Below are 22172 nucleotides of genomic sequence, written 5' to 3' on the forward strand. Positions count from 1 at the left end.
ATGGAAACATTGTGAAGACTAACAAACTGCCTTCTGGGGGGAGGAGCAAGGGAAGGAAGATTATGGGAAAAATTATAAAACTCAAAATAAAATCTTAAAAAATGTTCTCTATGATTTGACATGTCTAAATGATATCTTATTGCTTGCCTTCTCAAGGGGTAAGGACAGGTTGAGAGGGAGAGAATTTAGAATTCAAAACTTTTAAAAATGAATTAAATTTTTTTTAAATGTAAGGAAAGTACTTAACAAAATGAAAAATATATTTAAAAGATTTTTAAGTTTCTGAGAAGATGATGATCTGCATTATTGGTAGAGAGGAAGGAAGTTTCCTAGTCTTGGAGTTCCCTCTCCTATTGAAATGATGTCTAGTCCTTTACATAAAATCTTGGGCAAGAAGGTTTATTGGATGAAAATATCTGATCTTGATATAATGGATTAAAATTTGCAAAAAACTTTACATAAATTGGCTAATGTGTGTCTTATAACAACCCTGTAAGGGTAAGGTAGATACTTTTGTTTTATTCATTTTAGTCAATGAAAATGGTGCTGAGAGAGGCTGAGGGATTTGAGCATAGTCATAGTTGGTAATCCTAACTTGGGATTTGAACCCAGGTCTTTCTGACTTGAGACTAGAGTACTCCATCCCCTCTTGAGAATTGCTTATCGAATCCTCTTTATAAAAAGGGGGAACTGAGACCCAGAGAGGTATAGTGGACTTAGTCACAACACTAGAGGGGATGGAGTTCAGATTGGAATGAAGATTTCCAGACTTTTTGACCATAGGCACTCAAAAAACAAACAGAAAACTTAATACTGTATTTGTAATATCTTTGACTGACTTGAGTTACTGCAGAATTGGGTTATCTGAATGAATAAAGGGCTCAGTGCAAACTCATTGCATCTTGGGAATCTATTGATTTTTCTAGGCCAGTAGGGTAACATTTAGGAACTTACAATTAAAGATAGTTTCATGGAATGAAACAATTGGGTTGCTTTCACAAGATAAACTCTTTTCAAATTTTATGTTGAGAATACTTATTGATCTGCATTGGAATGGGGGTTTCTTTACTGGGAGCTCTCTTTACAAATTAAATCATGTCTGGTTAAAAATATCAATTTTTCATATGGGGAGGAATGGGAATATCAGAAATGAAATATCAGCAGTAATATATGTCAAAGTGCTTTGTAACTTTAAAGTGTTATTAAGCTATTAAATTCAAATTCTTCCTATATTCCCACACCTGCAAGATCTGTTTGACTTAGGGGCATCACCAAGTTTCTAGCCCAATGTGGCTATTGGCAGATTTTCTAGTTGTTGAGCAGAATTAAGATTCCCTTAAAGTTATGTATCTGCTTGAGGATTGGTCTAAGGATTCTCTTGATGGCTGGGCAGTTTTCTACATTGTCATTGGTTTCCAAGTTATTTTATCAATTAGGCAGAAAGTACTGTACTATGAGAAAGGATATATCTTAAACACAGAAATTAATAGTACTCTATAATTTAAAAAATTTAATAAAACATCATTTTTCTCCTGTATTTGTTAGAATGGAAAGTTAGTCTTATTCAACTAAGAATGGATTTGTGCTATTCTAAAATTAGGTATGCCTTAAACAAAAATAAAAAAAAAACAGATTGCATACTTTAGTTGACATGGGTCAAAAATAACAGTCTCATAATGCTTGTATTGTCTACTTTTATTTCTCACAAATATGAAAAGAAAGGCAAGAAAGAAGACAGGCAGTTAGGTAAGAAGGAAGGAAATCAAAAAGGCAGGTAAAGAAGAAGGAAATTCTCTCACATTACTGCACATTCACAGGATGGCACATGGACATATATACTCATTAGGAGACAGCAGCTTTCACAATATTATCCAATCTGTACTTTAGCCCAAGAACATTAGAATTGAATCTGATGCAGTACAGTGTGAGAAACAGAAGATGGTGCAACTTTTAGAGTGTGTAAATGTTCTGACACTATGAAAGTATTTACATGAGATCATAGGTTTGAAATAAAAACCTTCTGACAAATGATTCAGAGTTAAGGAATAATTCTTACATCTTTTTCCCCTTCAATATATATTTATGGTTCTTTATACTACATGTTTTTCCCCCTAGATGGCTTGGGTGAGCACACAAAAATGAAAATTCATTCTTCAGATGAGAAAAAAATCATGATGATGGAGCCCTGGGAAGCAGTAGAAACATACATGGGAACCCAAAGGATAAATTTGCTTGAAAACAGCTAAGGAAAAACAACCACCAAATAAGCTTTGAGGGAAAACGAACTACTTAAAGTAGGGCTTACAATTCTATTTTCTCTATCTCGTTAGCTGAGATATGATGGGTGATTTAGCCCTATCTCACATCCTTTTCCACTCCCTTTCTATCCCAGAAAACAAACTGAATAAAAAGTACATCTTAAGATAGAAAATGGTGGCCCTTAAATGAGATGGAAACCATAGAAAAATTTAACTCAAAGCCACCATAAGATAAAGCTGACAAAGAACAGTAACTAGATACTTTACCATTATCATGGAGGGCAAATTCATTAAAAAAAACATTTCTGACAAATATAAATCAGACATGTGATAAGAAACAAAAATACCAGACAATGAAGGGTCATGGTATCTGCAAAACACACATTTCTCATGGCTGTAATTTCACTAGGATATAACCCAAACAATCAAGATGTAGGAAGGTTAAAATGAAGGTTCATAATGCTTTTTCCTGGCCTCGGTCCTTATTAACAAGGGAATCAGGGGAGACCACCTCAGCATGATTTGTGCAGGAACATACATACATACATACATATACATATGTATATATATGCATAAAATCTGTTAACAGAATTAAGAACAAGTTCACTGAGTTATTTCTTATGAGTGGATGCCACTAGACCTACTTAGAATGATCACTCAACTTTTTCAAATTGTACAAAGGCACTCAAAATGAAAAATCTTAAAATCTAATGGAGTATCAGGGATGTGGGTCCTGTCTCTCCTTTCTTGGAGACATTGCTGCAGTTCACAGAGAAGCCTATCAACAATACACTGAAGGTATTCTACCGAAGAATGGTGGATCTCTACAATTTAGGGGTCTTCTTCATTTCTTCCTCCCAGTCAAAATCTAATGCATCATCATCATCTAGTTCTGTTAAGGTGAAGAGAGATTTTCCTGAAATGACAGTTTTCTCTACAGTTCCCTCCAATTGAAAAGTTTTCCTTCTGCCAAGGGTTCCAGCTGGGTCTGTGGGAGGGTGGCTGAGGCCTCCCTCACTAGAATTTGTGTTGCTAGGAGTGGGTGGGGTCCCTGGTGTGGATTCAGAAGGGCCAGTAAAGGAGAAGCTTGCTAATTTAGCTAATGTGCAAGCTCGAATCTTGCTTTTAGGATTGAATGAATCCTCCTTTTTCTCTTTCTCACCAGCAAAGAGGCAAATGTCAGTCTGGTTTTCAACCCCAAATTTGGTGTAAGAGACCAGATCTGATTTTCTTGCCTCATCTTTCTTCTGTGGCTGCTGCACCATCTCCCCAGTCTCACTCTGCATTAGTTCCATCAACCCTCTTTTCATGGAACCAGATACTGGCTTTTCTGGACCCTTCCTGGGACACCTCTCTTCTTCTTTTGTCTGTCTTTCCTTGGTTCTGTGGCTGGAAAGCCTAGGCAGTGTCACTGAAGTTTTACATGTGGCAGGGAGAGGAGTCTGATTGTTGTTTCTAGAAGAGTGGGTCAGCTTTGACTTCTGTATGAATGTATATTTGGCCAGCTGAACCAATGAGGCCCCTGGAGTCTCATCCCTTTCATGCTCAGGAGAACTCCTTGTTGCTTTCCTTTCTGCCTCCTCCTTAGTTTTGCATCTTTTTCTCGGGGAAGATGGCAGATTTTCCTCTGAAGGAGTCCTCTTTAAGAGAGTAAGGTGAGGATGAGAAGGAAGGGTTAAACCAGATTCTGAGTTTAATCCTTCCCCAGTTACCCCAGCAGGAGAAAGAGGCAAAATAATCTGGGAGTTTGGTGTCTTTTCAGAGAGCTCCTGGGATTTCTGCCTCCTCTTAGGGAAACGCCGAGTAATTACTGCGTCAGACCCTTCTGGAGATACTGTTTCCTCTGGAACTGTTTCTGACTGGTTGGGTTTTTTTTTAGTAAAATGAAAAGGCCTCCTGAGCTTCACTGGAGCATCTATATTGGTTGATGCTGGAAGCTGGTGTGTTTCCACTTTGCTCCCTGCTGTCTTTTCCTTGCTGTGGGATTTGTCATTGGTTGCCACTGAAGCCACACTATCTTTGGTGATCCTGAGAACAGGAGACACGGACATGTTATTTTCAGAATCTGTCTGCTCACTTGCCATGGAGTCAAACCAGTTCAAGCTGGTGTCTCTGTTCTTCTGGTTAGGTTCACTTGGAGGCTCAGTCCTTCTCTTTTCTCTTGTCTCCTGGTGTGATGGGGACCTAAACACACTGCTCCTGGAGTGCTCTCCATCAGAGGAAATCTGTCCATTACAGCTGGCTTCTTGTTGTAGGGGAGGGTTGGGCTGGGGTATGCGCTCTGGTTTTTCCATCCAATCTTTTCCTGAAGACCCACAGCTGCTTTCCTTTCCCTTGTCTCCAGGCTGTGACAAGAGTGAGTTTTGGTTCTTTAGCCTGGGAGGAAGAAAAATGGAGAGAAAACAGTATATGAAAAGGATTCATTTTGAAGTTTTAATTCCTCTTGCCCTGGTGGTAAGCCTTGGATGTCAGGGTCAGGTCCTGCTTCACAAAATTAATTGTGTTGATAGGACTGACCAGCAAAAAGAGACTTTAAATGTGCTCTAATCCAACCCACTAATTTTATAGATGAGGAAACAAAGGCCCCAGAGAGGTTAAATAACTTCCTTAATCTCAGAGACATAATAAGAAAGAGCTAGAATACAAATCTAGGTAGTCTGATTTTTGATCCATGCTCTGTCTACTATGTCAGAAGTGGCATTTTCCTGCTTCAATAATCTCACACTCAAGACTTGTAAAATGAATTTTTAACCATCAGTATAGTATTATTAGCACATATTTAGATGGTATGGCATGTTAGTGAAGGGGAGCAAGAACAGATCAATGACCGAAACTTCTGAGTCACTTTGGAATCCATCTGAGTGACTTAAATGGAGCTGAGAGTCAGTGTCCAGTCTCATTTCTCCATCAGCATTTTAATAACAATAATAATAATAATGATAGCTAGCATTTATACAATGTCATCTATGTGTTAAGTACTCTGAGATGTGCTTTACAAACATCATTTTCCCTTAATCCTCACAACAATCTAGGGAGGTTGTTCCTGGAAGGTTGTATCACTCCCATTTTGCAGATGAGGAAATTGAGGCAAACAGAGAATAATTAAGGTCATACAGCTAACTAGTATGGATCTAAATTCAGGTTGTCTTGCCAGAATAGTAAGATTGTAGGGAAGTAGGGGTGGCTAGGTTGCATAGTGGATAGAGCACTAGCCCTGGAGTCAGGAGTTCCTGAGTTCAAATGCGGCCTCAGACAATAATTACCTAGCTGTGTGGCCTTGGGCAAGCCACTTAACCCCACTGCCTTGCAAAAACCTAAGGGGGAAAAAAAGGATTGTAGGGAAGACATATAAGCTTTGAATTTTAGATTTTGAAGGAGATTTTAGGGGTCACTGACTCCAACCTCTTTGCAGAAGAGGAGCCTGAAGCCAAGAAACATTAAGGTTTGGGGAGAATCAAGGCTAGATTTTTTTGTCCAGGTATCTTTTCATTTGATCCCCTGGTTTGGGAGCACAAACTTCATTTTCCTGGTCAAATGTTTACTTTGATAATTAAATTATGTTAAAATTATGTCTGTAGTTTGCTCCTTTTTTTCTAAACAGAGGCTCTTACCATTCTTTTTTTTTTAAGAGGAGAATAAAATGGCCATTATTTGTCACACAGGTTTCTAAGCATTTGGGAATGGAAAAAGTGCTATATAAATATAAACTGTTTGATTATAATTATATAGTTTCCCCAAGGAATAAAGAATTCTCTCCTAAGGGGAAAAAGGCCATCTGCTACTTGTATTTTCTTACTTTGTAAAACTAGATTATTTTTCATTAGAATCTCTAAACTGCATTTGGTTTTGTGGCTCTGAGGGATTGCAGCAATGTGGTTGTCTTTCAATACTAATATACAGCAGAAAGGAAGGTTGGAAGGCAAAAATCACATATTTCTATTGTCCCCTATTCTTTCCTTCCTCTGGGAGGGTCCTCCTGAAGTCGGAGGGCAAAGGAGTAGAGGACACAATGTTTGAGTCTCGCTCTACAACACTCATTTTGAGCCTCACATTCTTTCCTTCTTTTCTTTCCCAAATCTTCCTTAATCTATAGGTACAGGGAGCTCTTCTTCATTATCAAAGAGCAGACTTTCCAAAGGCAAAAGGGCAGGCCCTAAAAGGATCTATTACAACAAAAAAGCGAACAACTTAAGGAACAGCCTTGTTCTTAAAGTTCTTCTCCTGATTAAAAGAAGGATTGTAGCAGGCTGAACAGGGGGGAGGGAAAGGATATTTAAAAATATAAAGTAAAGGTTTATAGCAATCTGACTGGGTACTATTTCTATGAATAAATTTGTAATTTTGGAAAAGCTATTAGAAAAGAAAGTTATTAAACAACTACTAATCATTTTTGAGCTATAAAGATTTAGACAAATATATTTTACTATTAAATAGAAATACCATTCCTCTTATGGATCTGCCCAATTTGGCCATTAAAGTATAGAAATTCAAAGCATTTGAATGTGTATATATACTCTGGCAGGAGAATGATATTGGAGAAATAAATAATAATGTTTGTCCTTCATTCACAAAGAAGACCATGACATCAGGGAGGTGAGGCCATGACAAGTACACGAATTGGATTTGAGTGAGAAGGGCTGTGCTAAGTCCCCAGGCTCAGTTTCTCCTCCAGAGCTATCTGGGACCAGTGGCCCGATATGGATCAGGCTGACTGGAGATGACCCTGGATGTGATGCAATCAGGTTAAGTGACTTGTCCAGGGTCACACAGTTAGTCAGTGTCTGAGGTTGAATTTGAACTCCTGTCCTCCTGACTCCAAGGCCAGTGTTCTGTCCACTGCACCAAAATAAATAGAGTGGTTGACAAGGGCTAACAGATATTATTGGGTACATAATATTATTGTTTCCATTTTTCTTTTAGGTTTTTGCTAGGCAATGGGGTTAAGTGGCTTACCCAAGGCCACACAGCTAGGTAATTATTAAGTGTCTGAGACCGGATTTGAACCCAGGCACTCCTGACTCCGGGGCTGGTGCTTTATCCACTGCATCACCTAGCCACCCCTATTGTTTCCATTTACTGGTGAGTTACTTTAGGCATATCAGAAAACTAGTTTCAGTTTCCTTCTAATATATTTAAAACAAATTTACCTTTCCTTATTGGGATAATATAAAATGAATTAATTAGCATTTGTTAAAAAAAAAAAGAATGTGTCTTGGAAGAATGTTTTCCATTAATAACATGAATGTTTATAAATTTAATATTTCTGAACACTGCCTGCTTGGGGTAAAGGAGAAATAATAATAATAATGATAATAATAATAATAATTATTATTATTATTATTATCTGAATAATAGTTTTTATAGTATATTTATATAAAACTTTATATGCATTATATCACTTGAGTTTAATAGTAACCCTGTGAAATAGTTGTCATTATTATTCCCATTTTACAAATGAGGAAACTGAGACTCAGAGAGGTCACAGAGTTAGTAATTATCTGAAGTAGAACTTGAACTCAAGTCCTTCTTGGCTCTGGTCCAACCCTCTTGTCTGATATGCCATGCTGCAGCTCGAGCAGAACCTGGAAAAACATTTCTCTTGGGTAGGATTAGGAAGGGCTATTCCACTCTCCTCCCTTCCCCCACAACATCTTCCTTCTTCTTAAACAACATTTTCCTCTTTCCTATTTTAGTTCTACGATCAGTTCACTAGATGAACAAGAAAACCTATCAAACAGCATGAAGCAGATTTGCCGTCCAATTTAAGCCTCTTTTTTCTTATGCAAGGCAGTGGGGTGAAGTGACTTGTCCAAGGTACCACAACTAAGTAATTATTAAATGTCTAAGGCCAGATTTGAATCAGGTCCTCCTGACTCCAGGGCTGGTGCTCTATCTATTGTGCCACCTAACTGCCCCTCATCCAATGAACTCTTGTAGGATGGGATTGGATTAGATTAAATTACCAAGATTCCCTGGTTGACCAGCCAGTCATATAATGTTTCTAAATTAATTCAAAAGTTGAATTTTTTTGTTTCTTAAGTGGGAAATTGCAACAGGGTAAAAAATTATTTTTTCAGCAAACTGGAAAATTAATTATTCAGCAAAATACAGTATATTGGAGAATACAGAATTTACAAAGTTTTCCGATTCAACATGTTAACTCAGATTATCATTATTTCTTGAGTCTTCTCTGGTTTTTCTTTTCTCACCTATCAAGTCTTCTTAGTTCCTCACTCAAAAGACTCTGAAGCTCCAACTTTTCCAGAATCATTTCACACTGCATTTGGTATTGCTCCAGAGGATTTTCAGGAAAGGATGTATGGAGTGCATTCACACCTCCCAGAAGAGCACCACCCTAAAGGGGTCAAAAAGATAAAAAGAAATCCCTCAGACAGTCATGATGTTAACAAAATGCCACTCAGTTTCTTCAGATGAGTGGCCCTGTCAATACAAGAGTTTTAACAATCCCAATAAAGCTCCATTAGAGATTCCAGGGTTTGAATCAGACAAATAACTCCAAGGCGTTCAAATAAAGTTGTATCCATTTGGGTTGAATCTTTCCTCCAAATCTTCTGTCTCACACCATCTTTGGGGTATTACAAAATTGCATTTCAGGTTAAATTCTGGGAATTCCTGGGCTACAGAAGTTGAATGTCCAATGGATCCAAGCTTCAAGGGTCCCATTATTGTTGGGACAGAACACCTGCTATTTGGAGAGAATGCTCAGAAAGTCTGGAGCTTCTCAGTTAATAGGGGACCCTTGACCTCTCAACCTCTCTTTGTGAGAAACCTTAGCAATGACTTCTGGCCTTGAGTAAGTCCATGACTTACCACCTGTCTTTTAGCTCCTCTAAGTTTGAAACAGTTTGATGATCAATAAGAGCATCATTGGCCATTTATGACCTTCCTTCCTCCTACCCCAGAGAGTTCACTGTTCTATGGTGTGGAGTTCCTACTTTTTCCTTTCCTTCATCTCTTCTAGTCCCTGACCTCACAGATTTCCTGATATCAGTATACAAATCATCTCTAGATCAAGCACTTGCCCAGACCCATTTCAATTTGCTAGTTTAGATAATAATACCAAACCAAATAGCTAGCTTTCTTCTTTCATATCCATTCACAAATCTCAAGGATCCAATCTTTCCCTGAAAGGAAAGTATCACAAGGATACACTAATTTCAGCTTCTCTCAGGTGAATGAATAAATTCTCCTTCCATATCTAATTAAGTAAAAGATTAAAAAAATAGAACTCAAATTGTTAAAAATGAATGTTAAAATTGCTTTTACATGTAGCTGGGAAAAAACAAAATGATAAATAAATTTTTAAAAAGTTTAACAAAACCCTTTAATCTTTAGAAAAATAGAAAACATTATTCTTAGCTTGATTTATTGATGTTTGTCCTTAACATCAAGGAGGTGATGTCATGACAAATACATGAATTGGGTTTGAGTAGGGGGTGCTGTGCTATGTCACCAGCCTCATTTTCTCCTCCAGAGTCATCTGGGTCAGATATGAATCAGGATGACTTGGAGATGGCCCTGGATGCAAGATAGTGAGGGTTAAATGACTTGTTCAAGGTTACATGGCTAGTGTCAGTCAAGTATCTGGGACTGGATTCAAACTTCTGTCCTCCTAACTCCAAGACTAGTACTTTATCCACTATGCCACTTAGCTGTTTATCTACAAAAACCTTAGTTAAGCTGAAAATATAATGAAATGATGAAAAATGAAATAATAACATCAGTAAAATTGTAGGGTATAAAATAAATTCAAATAAATCACCAACATTTCTTCTAAAATCATTTATTTTTATCATTCATCTTTTTAAAATTTTCAGTTCCAAATTCTCTTCCTCTTTCCAGTCCCTCCACTACTCATTGAGAAAGCAAGCCTTATGATATTCATTATATTTGTGAAGTCTTGCAAAGAATTTTTTCTATATTAGTCATATTGCAAAAAAAAGTTTAAAAATAAAGCGAAAATATATTTCATTTGGCATTTACTGTTAGTTCATCACTTCTCTCCTTAGTGGTAGATTGTATTTTTCAACATGAATCAATCTTGAATCACTGTACTGATCAGAGTAGCTAAGTCACAACTGATTATCAATACTGCTATTAATGTGTACAATATTCTCCTGGTTCTGCTCACTTCACTTTGCATCATTTCATAGAAGTTGTCCCAGGTTTTTCTGAAACCACTCCCTTCATAATTTCTTGTAGCATAATAGTCTTTCATCACAATCACATGCCAAACTCATTAGTCAACCTCTTCACAATTCTTTGTCACCACATAAAAAGCTCCTATAAATATATATATATATATATATATATGTATATATACATATATATATATATATATATATATATATATATATATTTTTTTTTAACAAATAGGTCCTTTCCCCTTTTTCTTTTATCTCTTTGGAATAACTAGTAGTGGTATTGTCAGGTCAAAGGATCTTCACAGTTTTATAGCCCTTTGGATATAGTTACAATTTGTTGTCCAGAATGATGCATTAGGGTTCCTCTTTTTCCAAATTCCCTCCAGGACTTATTATTTTAGCTAATCTGAAAGGTGGGGGTGGTGTCTCAAAGTTCTTTTATTTTGAATTTCTCTAATTATTAGTGATTTAAATAATATTTTCATATGACTATAGATAACTTTAATTTCTTCTTCATATTCTTTGACCATTTTTCAAATGGGGAATCCCCCCTGTCCTCACAAAGTGGTTAAAAAATAGAGATCAATCAGTGGAAGAGATTAGGTGCACAACATACAGAATCAAGAAAAGCTAGTAATCTAGTGCTTGATAAGTTCAAAGACTACAGCTACCAGGGTAAAGACTCACTATTCACCAAATACTGCTGGGAGAAAAGAAATGAAGCCTATACCAACAACTCACACAATACACCAAAATAAATTCTAGATGGCTTTAAGTACAAAATGTCTCCTTCTGAATAAATTGGGGGAAAAGGAGTAAATAATTTTACCATTCTATGGACATGATCAAACATGCAACAAAAAGGGGTCACAAAGGATAAAATGGACAACTTTGAACATTTTGCACAAAACAAATCCAAAGTGGTTAATATTTAAAAGGGAAATAGTTCATTGGAGGGGGGGGAAGTTTCTGTGATCAAGATCTGGAATTCCAAGATACATAAAGAACTGATTAAAATTTATAAGAATAATAACTATTCCTCAACTGATAAAGGTCAAAGGACAAAGATAGCTCTCATGGGAAGAAAGTTAAACTATCAACAGATATATGAAACAAAAATAATTCCAATCATGAATAATTAGAGAATTACAAATTAAAACAGCTCTTAAATTCTACTGCATGCACATTGGGTAGGCAAAGTTGACGAAAAGAAAATGACAAATGTTGGTGGAGTTTCAAGAAAACAGGCATATCAATGAACTATTCGAACTCTGAACTGATCTGGCTATTCTGGAAAGCAATGTGGAAGTATTTAATTATCCTTTAGAACCAGCAATTCCACTAATCGGCCTATACCTCAAAGAGATGAAAGAATTAGAATAAGATACCTATATGTACAAAAATATTTATGTTCCCAACAGTTCTTTTTCTAGGGGCAAAGAACTGGAAAATAAGGAGATTTCCATAAATTTGGAAATGTTTAAACAAAATATGGCAGATGCATATAATAGAATACTATTGTATTCTAAGAAATAAGGATGGCTTTAGATTAGCCTGGAGGGGCAGCTAGGTGGCAGTGGATAGAGCACAGGCCTTGGAGTCAGGATGACCTGAGTTCAAATTCGGTCTCAGACACTTAATAATTACCTAGCTGTGTGACCTTGGGCAAGTCACTTAACCCTCCCCCATTGCCTTGCAAAAACAAAAACAAAAACCCAAAAGAAATTAGTCTGGGAAAACTTGTATGAAGTGATGCAGAAAGAAGTGAGCAGAACCAGGAGAATTATTTATATAATGCAATGACAAAACATTTAAAGACTTACTTTGGAAGATTTAAGAACTCTGATCAGTACAATGACCAGCTGTGATTCCAGAGGATCAATGATGAAAAATGTTGCTTACCACAGAGAGAAAATGAAATGACACATACTTTATACATGGCCATTGTGGAAATTTGTTTATTCAACTAAGTATATCTGGTTCAATTTTGTTTTTCTTTCTTTTTCCCAATTGGTGGCAGAGTGAAAGAGAGAAAAAATAAATGCTTGTCAATTGAAAAATATGATTATAACATATATAAACTATCTGGGATTAAACAATCTTACTAAAACATATTTGAGATCTATATGATTACAACTATAAAATGCTCTTTGCAAAAACAAACCTTAGAAATTGGGAAAAATGCGAATAGAATTTTTTCCCATTTATCTCTTTCTCTTTCCTTCTACTGTTAAATTCCTAGAAAGAACAATCTCCACTGTCTTTACTTTCTCATCATTCACTTCTTAGTTCCTTGCAATTTGACCTCCCACTAAGTCAATCTTTCCAGGGTTACCCAACTATTGGGAAATCCACTGGCTTTTCTTTCTGTTAAAAAAAAAATTCCTAAAAGCTCAGCATTTTTCTATGACCAACTAAACTTGCTCAAGAATTTTTTTTAAATCAAGCTCATCATTTCATAGGTATAGTGAACTTCCAATGATGAAATTCTTTTGACCAATATAGCTTAGTGCTTCCTCTGCAGGTACCATTTAGAATTTTAAAGTGTCTGGAACCCTGACAGTTGAATGATTTCCTCAGGGTCACACAAGCAGTATGTATAAGAGATAATTCTGGTTCTAAGGTTGGTTCTGAATTCATACTTTCTTTCAGCTTAGCATCTATTTACATTTAAATTAAATAATTTTAATACATAAAGTATCATAACAATCTTTCCATCACTCCATCTTAGTCTCATCAAAATTCTGCTTGTCCATTTATTTTCATTCATTTTTTTCAGCTTCTACCTTCTTTCCTTTTGCTTTATTTTATAAAGATCTTTCCAGATTTTTTTATATACTATATTCTTTCCTGGCTTTAGTTGTATTATATTGTTCCATCACATTAGGGCACTACAATTTATTAACCAGTTCAATTATTGTTAGGTAGGTAATTTCCAATTTTCTGAGATTACATATAATGCTACATAAAAATCTTTGCACAGATAGCTTTTTAAAAATTTTGTTTTTGAGAACAGTTTCAGGGTATATTTTCAAAAACAGAATTATGGGTTAAAAGCTATGATTACTTTTGCAACTTTTAATATATACTTCTAGATTCTTTCTAGAAAAGCTATTCAGGTTTTCAATTCTACTAGCAGTGCATAAAGTATACCCTTTCTCCTCAATTTTATCTTCATCAACTTTTATGTATTTAATGTTGCTTTTATTTTTTTCCTTATTGGATTGGTGGTACTTTAAAGTTTTTTCATTTATTATCTATATGACTATTAGTAAGCTTAACATTTTAAAGTGATTATTAACAATTTTTATTTCTTCTTTTGAAAACTGGTGATGTCCTTTGACCAATTTCTAATCCAATGATTTTCTCAGTTCTCATCTTTTTTTGAGCCTCTATTCAGCTTTTCAAATAGCTGATTATACTTAGAGATTCTCTTTTGTTTTGGATTATATGATTCTGTTTTCTTTTAGTTATTCTTTTTTTTAAATTAAAAAAATCTTTTTTTTTAGTTCTCCTTCTACCTCCTATCTGACCATTCTTTCTTATTCTCCTCTACTTTATTTCCTATTCACCCATCTTTCACACAACTGTCAAAATAATTTTTCTAAAACACTGTTCTGATCATGTGTTTCCTAGACACAAAAACATCAGAGATTTTCTATTGCCTATAGGATAAAATACAAACTGCTTAATCTGGTAGTTAAGGCCCTTTACAATATTGGTGTTAACCTAATTCTCTAGTATTACATTTTTTGATTTTCCTTCATAAACTCTACATTTCAGCCAACCTGAACAATTAATCACTCCTCAAACTCAAGATACCACTTCTTGTCTCCATGCATTTACACAAGCTGTTATACTTTTATGGACCATGCTCCCTCTACATCTCAGAAATTTTGTCTTCCCTCAAAGCTCCATTCAGGTACCACTTCCTTTAGGATGCTTTCACTGATCCCAATGATTACTATTCCTTTTCTCAATTTTCTTAGTTCCATATATTTCTTGGCATCCATGTTATACTGCTTTGGTAGAATAAAAGTTCTTTAATAACAGGGACTAGTTTGTTTTTGTTTTTGTTTTGTCTTTCTATCCTGATGCCCTACACCTAGAAAATTAATAACATAGTAGTTATATAATTAATAAATATCTACTGAATGGAATTATACATGAAGAAATAATTCTAGAAACCATTATGCTGAAAGTTATAAGATTTACTAACAGGCTCAAAGTAAAAAGAAATCTTGAATACTTAGATATTCAGTCAGGTATAATTACCTAATAGTCAAAAATATGAACTATGAAGGATAGATAGAGGAACATGTGTTTCTGAATCATCTGAATTGAACAGACAATTAAAGAAGTTCAAGAAATATTAATGCAAAAAGTCAGAGGAATAGAAATACAATATAAACTAAATTAGACAAAATGTCTATTAAATAAGATACTATATAAGACTCTAAAATGAATATAAAGAGCAAAAATTTGACTCAAATTTCTAATCTAGTCACATAATTAAAAACTTTTTACATGAATATATAACACCAAAGCTTACATGCTTATCAAATTTCTTTCAAGTTTTAAACTTATGATAGTTTATTTGGTTAGAATAAACTGTTTTTTCCCACCTAAGTGTTTAGAATTAATATTTCAGCATGAACACTTACCTGCATTGAGGATTCCATCACTGATACCACTGTAATAGCATCTACCAGAGTCACTGTGTCCCTGAACATCAGCCGAGCATGAGCTAGGAAAATAATAAGTCATTTGGAGTCACCAGGATACAAGTCACTTTCTTTACTTGAATGAGTGGGGATGGTAAATGCAATTCTTCTTCTAGTTCAGGAAAAAAAATTTATCTTCTGAATGAATGACTAATGACAAATTAATCTCTCAATAACTAGCAGAAAAGAGCTAAACTTACATAGCTTTGCAGATGCTTTCTACAATAATTAAAGCAATCTATTCCACCTACTTCACCCAAAGATATCTGGTATACTTTGACACAGTACTCTGAGATCCTTCAAAGAAATAGGTTATATGAATAGAAATTCAACACTACAAACTATTTTTGATTCTGCCTTAATGATCTACTATAACAGAATATTAGTATGTGACTAGTCACACTCCTATATTTCTCATAAACTGAGAAGAAACCTCAGAAAACTAGGTTCAGAAAGGACAAGGATATAAGTTGCTTATTTGCCTTCTTTCCTAAAGGATTCTTTAGGGACAGGTCCAAGTTGAGCTCCATATGTATAAGTTAAAACAGGGATTGCTAACCTGGGGTCCATAGGCATCCCAAAGGTTTCAGGGGTCCAGAAACTTGAATAGGGAAAAAATTACAACTTTACTTTCACTAACTTCTAACTGAAATTGAGCATTTCTACCAAGCATTGAGGGTAACTGGAAAAGCCTCCTTGAATAGGTTGGAATTTTAAAGGAAGCCAGGAGGAGTAGATTAGGGGGAAGAGAGTTCCAGGCATGGGGACAGTCAGTAAAAATGCAGAGTTGGGAAATGCAGAGGAACAAGCAAGAAGAACAGTGTCACTGGATCCCATAGGAGGTAAATAAAGTATAAGCAAACTGGAAATGTGGGAAGGGACTGGAAGGTTATGAAGAGCTTCAAAAGATAGAGAATCTTCTATTTGATTGTGAAGGAAATAGGGAGCTGCAAGAATTTATGAAAGGGGGGAGGGAGGAGAGGATGACATGGTCAAATTTGTCCTTTAGGAAAATCACTTTGTAACTGAATGTAGAATGGACTGAAGTGGGAAGAGACTTTGAGGCATGGAGATCAAACAGAAGATTATTATAACAGTTTAGTAGAGGGGTAATAAAGCTCTGTATCAGGGTGATAATGGTGTCAGAGGAAAGAAGAGGGAGTATAAAAAAGATATTGGGAAGAAGAATCAACAGGACTTGGCAAAAGATTGGATAGCGTAGTGGTGGTGGGGAGAGTGAGGTATTGAGGATAACACATAGATTGTGAGTCTGAAATGTCTAGGAAGATGATAGTACTCTTGTTAGTAATAGGAAAGTTAGGAAGAGGGGAGGGTTTGTGGGGAAAGGTAATTAATTTTGCTTTAGACACATTGAGTTTAAGATATTGAAAGGACATCTGATTTGAAATGCTCAACAGGCAGTTAAAGATGGGAATTTGGAGGTCAACAGAGAGATTAGGGCTAGACAAATAAATATGAGAATCATAGCCATAGAGATGATAACTGAAATTATAGGAATTGATGAGATCATCAAGAAAATTAGCATAGGAGAAGTCCCAGGACTAAGCCCTAGAGGACAGCCACAGCTATCAGATATGAGCTTAGATGAAGATCCAGCAAGGAACAGGAAAGAGCCGTGTCATGAAAACCTGGAGACAGAGAAGATCAAGGGACTAAGATGTTCAAGTGTCAAAAGATATAAAGAGCTAAGGAAGATGAGGACTGAGAAAAGGCCAAGAGATCTGTCAATTAAATTATTAGTAATTTTGAAGACAGCAGTTGAATGATGGTGTCAGAAGCAAGACTGCTGAAAAATGAGAGAAGTGGAGGCACAACCTTCTCAAGAAGTTCAATCACAAAAAAGGAGGAGCAAATATAGAAAGATCAAGTGAGGGTTTTAAGAATGGGAGAGACATGGACATATTTGTATAGACAAGGGAAACAATCAGTAGACAGAGAGTTCTCCATCAAGAGGAAGATATAGGCTTCTATAGGACCACATGCTTTTTATTTTTTTTTATGGACTCTTTTTATTTTTATTTTATTTTTTTTAGGTTTTTGCAAGGCAAATGGGGTTAAGTGGCTTGCCCAAGGCCACACAGCTAGGTAATTATTAAGTGTCTGAGACTGGATTTGAACCCAGGTACTCCTGACTCCAGGGCCTTATCCACTGTACCACCTAGCCTTCCTCTTTTATGGACTCTTTTGAATATTTTGCATTTTCTATGGAGTGGAAGAAAGATTATTCTCTCCCTATAAATATATATTATTACTCTGAGTGACTGTATATGTGTGAGTTGGGGACTTTCATTCACAATTGTGGAAACCTTGATATACTTAGATGATTTCCTGGAGTAAGTTTCAGATGGGAAAAATGAATTTTAAAAACTAAACCAATCCTTTTGAATCTGTGTGAGCCAAAGTTTTGAAAGGGAAATGGTTGATCATGGATTTCATGATGATAGTATGTATTATTGATCAGACTTGAATATTCATTCCAATATGAAGTGGTTATTTCATACACACACACACACACACACACACACACACACACACACACACACACACGGATGCCTGAAGGCAGGAACAACTTTTTTTCTCAAAAGCTAGTTTTGCATCTTCATAAATGTTTAAGTAAGTAATTTATTGACATTTTAGGATTTAAAGATGAAGAAATTGAGCCTCAGAGAGGAAGTGATTTGTTGAACTTTAATTCCAATGTTCTTTGTGTTACACCACACAGTTGATGGCCAATCTACTATCTGGAATAAGAAAAATGTCAAGATTCCCTGAAGAACTGGGCCTATCAGGATGAGATAGACATATGAAATATATGGTTTTACTATCATAAAAGTAGTTAAGGATTTAATAAAAAACTATAGTTTTGAGATAAAGCTCCTTTTACTTATCTAGGTCATCAAAAAAGGCTAATGATCTACCTTATTCTAAGACCTTTCTTTTTTTTTTTTAATTTTACTGATTTAAGCCAATGGGGTTAAGTGACTTGCCCTAGGTCACACAGCTAGGCATTATTAAGTGCCTGAGTCCAAATTTGAACTCAGGTCCTTCTGACTCCACTGTGCCACCTAGCTGCCCCTTCTAAGACCTTTCTTGCTGTTCTTATTTATCCTTCATTCTCAAACAGGACCAATGACATCAGGAAGGTGTCTTGATTTGATCATAAATTGGATTTGTGATGCAGAGCTGCATCAAGGTGTCAGACTCACTCTTTCCTCCAAAGTAATGGAAGTCCAGTGGCAAGACAAAAGTCAAAGCCACTGGCAATAAGGCAAGATGAGTGGATGACCATGGTCTTTCTAAATTCATCTTTCCCAGGTTTCAGTTTGTCTGAGGCATCACCCATTCAGGGACAAAAGGTTAGGTAAGAATTGAGACAAAAATGGTCTAATTTACCATCATAAAATATAATCTGGCAAGGGAATAGGAACAAAGATAACCTTTTGTGTACAGGGAAGTCATCTCCCTATCCATTCCTTATTTTACACGAGCAAATTGATTCTCTACATTCCTGTAGGTTGCATTTTGATATTTAGTTTGGATAGGGCTGGTTGGAGTTGCTGCTGTGGTCCTTGTGGTTCACCAGAATGCTGCATGAGTATAGTTTGGGAAAGGAACTAGGCCTATGGTTTCCTCATATAACAAAATTCTAGGTGAGAAAATTCCCTCTATGAATGTTTATTGGAACCTTTTTGGCAATAGATAGCTTTAGCATAGTGCCTGTAATTAGCACTTGATAAAATACTTATTGACTTAACTAGAGAGATCTTTAGAGAACTGAGAGGTTAGGTATCTTGTCCTAGGTCACACAGTCAATTTGTGTCAGAGGCATGTTTTGAACCCAGGTCTTTCTAGCATAAAGGATGGCTATCTAACCATTATTGCCACACAGCCTTAAAGCTATTCAAACTTAAAGCTGCAATGAGACTTTCAAGACACTTTGGGCTATTAAAAATACCCTCAAGTTTTGATTGAGAGTATTGGGGAAATGTCTTCAAGAGGACCTGAGTTCAAATGTGACTCAGATAAGTATTTAGCTTGGGCAAGTCATTTAATCCCTATTGTTCTTTCCTCCTATTCCCCCATCTCCCCCCTCCCCCAAAGAAGACTAAATATAGCCAATAACTGATCAAATGACTTTACAATGTGGAGCCAAAAAGAACAGATAAAGTACAATGAGAACTGAATCATTTTTAAATTTGTGCATAAAACAAACTCACCAATATAATTATACTTTAAGTTTTTTTAATGATAGGTTAAAGTATTGTTTCCGAGTATTGATCAGTCTCAGGAGTACTTTGATTTTCTGTCACTTCTTGGCTTGTTAGCATATAAAAGGGAGACCCCCCCCCCTTTTCAATTTTATTTATTTAAGGAAATAGGGTTAAATAACTTGCCCAAGGTCACTCAGGTAGGTAATTATCTGAACTTAGGTCTTCCTGATTGCAGGGCCAGTGCTCTATCCATTTTTGGCACCTAGATGCCCCAAGATTTTTTCCTTAATGGCATGTGAGTGTTGTGAGAAGTAAATTGATATGAGATACAACCTAGCATTGTGGAAAGAGTCCTAGGCTGCCCACTACCTCTATATGATCTTGAGCAGGTCAGTTTTCTCTGGGTTTCAGTTTCTTTCTTTTTTAAAATGAAGAGATCGGACAAAATGACTTGAAAGACCCTACCAGGTGGAAGAGTCTCTGATTTAAAGCAGTTGGCAAGATCAAATCCCTGTCCAAAGGTAGTTGGAGTACAATGTCTCAAGACCCCTAGATAAGCAATACATACCATCCTGTTGTTGGCTAAGATTTTTTCTTCTTATCCAGTACCTCACTGACTGCCAGTAGCACTATGACTAAACCTCCATCCTAGAGTCAGCTACACTGACTCATTTAATCTTACTTCTCATTCTCCTGATCTCTTCTCCTTCTCTTCTTAGCACCTTGCCACAGTAGCCATTGCCTTCCCAAACAAAGGAATATTTTCCTTCTTTCCCTCTCCCTCCTTCTTCCCTTTTTCCAATTCCTTAACCATGAATCAAGATCAATTCAATCCTATCATTGTTCTTGGATAGAATGGGTCAATCTATTCCACATATTTCACATTCTCCATAACCCCCTAACTTTCTGGATCAAAGTGGTCTACTTAGGTCTCCATTCCCCATTTGTGATATCTCTCCTATTGATATGCAAGTTTCTTTTTTTTTCTTTTTTTTTTTAAGTTTTTGCAAGGCAATGGGGTTAAGTGGCTTGCCCAAAGGCCACACAGCTAGGTAATTATTAAGTGTCTGAGGCCAGATTTAAACTCAGGTACTCCTGACTCCAGGGCCGGTGCTCTATCCACTGCACCACCTAGCTGCCCCCAATATGAAAGTTTATTAAAAGGATTCTTTGTTTTGTATTTATATTCTCTAGTATTTAGCACAAGATCATCGTAAATATCTAATGAATGATCCCATCTATTTAATTTCTCTATCTTGTGCTACCTACAATAAGTACATCACCCTGATGTCCTACCACAACTCCAACATAGGTCTCCCCTTATGGGTCTTCCTCCTGCCCCACAACCACCTCAAATGAGTGAGTTTTTGTCATGCTAAGAACAAGATCTCCAGGATACTTCTCAGTGAATACTGCACATTTCTCTCCCCACTCTACCTCCCCTTCTTCTTTCCCTCCTCCTGTCTTCTTTCCTTCTCTCCTATTTCTATCTTTTTAAATCATTCATTTTTTTTTGGTTTGCTTTTTGCAAGGCAATGGGGTAAGTGATTTGCCTAAAGTCACATAGCTAGGTAATTATTAAGTGTCTGAGGCCATATTTGAACTCAAGTTCTCCTGACTCCAGGGCCTGTGTTTTATCCACTGTACCACCTTGCTGCCCCCTCCTTATTCATTCTTGATACCTTTTGTTGATATATCACTTTCATTTCCAAATATATCCCTCCTACCTCCACTATTCAGAGAGCCATCCTCTGTAGTAGAGAATAAAAAAGAGAGGAGAAAAAATTCAGCAGGACTAATCAATACATTGAAGGAAACTGACTCCCACACTCATAATCTCCTACCTCTTTAGAGAAAGGAGAGAAGTATCTTTAATCATTTCATCTTTCATAGTTAAACTAACTTTAAATATTTTATTTATTTTTCCAACTACTTGCAATGGTAGTTTTCAACAATCATTTTTTTTGTAAGGTTTTGAGTTTTACTCCCTTCCTCTCTTTCTTCCCCCCCGATAGAAAACAATCTAATATAGGCTCTACACATATAACCATGCTAAACATAGATTCAAATTAATTATGTTGAATTTCTGTGAAGAAAGAAGTATATACAAACAGAAGAAAAGAATATTAGAGAGAAAAGACACACTACATAGACAGCTTTTAAAAATTGAAGATAGCAAACTTTGGTCTGAATTTAACCTCCATTGTTCCTTCTCTGATTATGGATGATATCTTCCATTAATTAAGATCCCTTTTTCTTAAGAATGTATATTGGGACAAAGCCAAGATGGCAGAATAGAAGCAGGAAATCTTGCAGGGTCTTCCCCAAACCACTTCAAATACCTTTAAATAATGCCTTTAATCAAATTCTAGAGTGGCAGAACTCTGAGTGAAACAATTTTTCAGCCCAAGACAACTTGGAAGATCCATGAGAAAAGTCTGTTATACTGGGGTTAGCTTGGGCTGCAAAGAGTAAACTGGTTCCAGTCATACAGAAACAGATGGCAGGACGCCTGGATCCCTGGGATCACCTGGGTCCGTGGAAGCTGTGGTGCTCTCAGCCCAAGGAATGCCAAGGACAATTGGGAAGCTCAGCAGAGCTGCACCAGAGTGGGAGAAGAACCCAGTCCATCACAAATCCATTCCTGGGAACCTGGAACAGGCCTGGGTGGCCACTTGGCAGGGAGCCCTCCAGAAGCCATTTCTAGTCCACAGACAGTAAAAGGATTAGGGGATGTTGTGGAGGTCTCTTTTGCAATCCCTGAGGTAGGATTCTCTTGCTTTGTTCATACTA

General features: G+C 36.3%; 1 protein-coding gene across 2 annotated transcripts in view; it reads right to left on the reverse strand.

The window, feature by feature from the left end:
- Positions 1 to 628: 628 nt before the first annotated feature.
- The window catches only part of MCM9 (minichromosome maintenance 9 homologous recombination repair factor), a 194562-nt gene continuing 173018 nt past the window's right edge, over positions 629 to 22172 (reverse strand). For both annotated transcript variants that reach the window (XM_074187455.1, XM_074187456.1), the window contains exons 11-13: positions 15088 to 15170; positions 8468 to 8613; positions 629 to 4634 (exon numbers count right to left, since the gene is read on the reverse strand). In XM_074187455.1, coding sequence (XP_074043556.1) covers positions 3083 to 4634; positions 8468 to 8613; positions 15088 to 15170 — 1781 coding nt within the window. In that variant the 3' untranslated portion in view covers positions 629 to 3082. The remainder of the gene's footprint in view (positions 4635 to 8467; positions 8614 to 15087; positions 15171 to 22172) is intronic.

Source organism: Macrotis lagotis, chromosome 5, assembly GCF_037893015.1.
Source record: "Macrotis lagotis isolate mMagLag1 chromosome 5, bilby.v1.9.chrom.fasta, whole genome shotgun sequence".
NCBI lineage: Eukaryota > Metazoa > Chordata > Mammalia > Peramelemorphia > Peramelidae > Macrotis > Macrotis lagotis.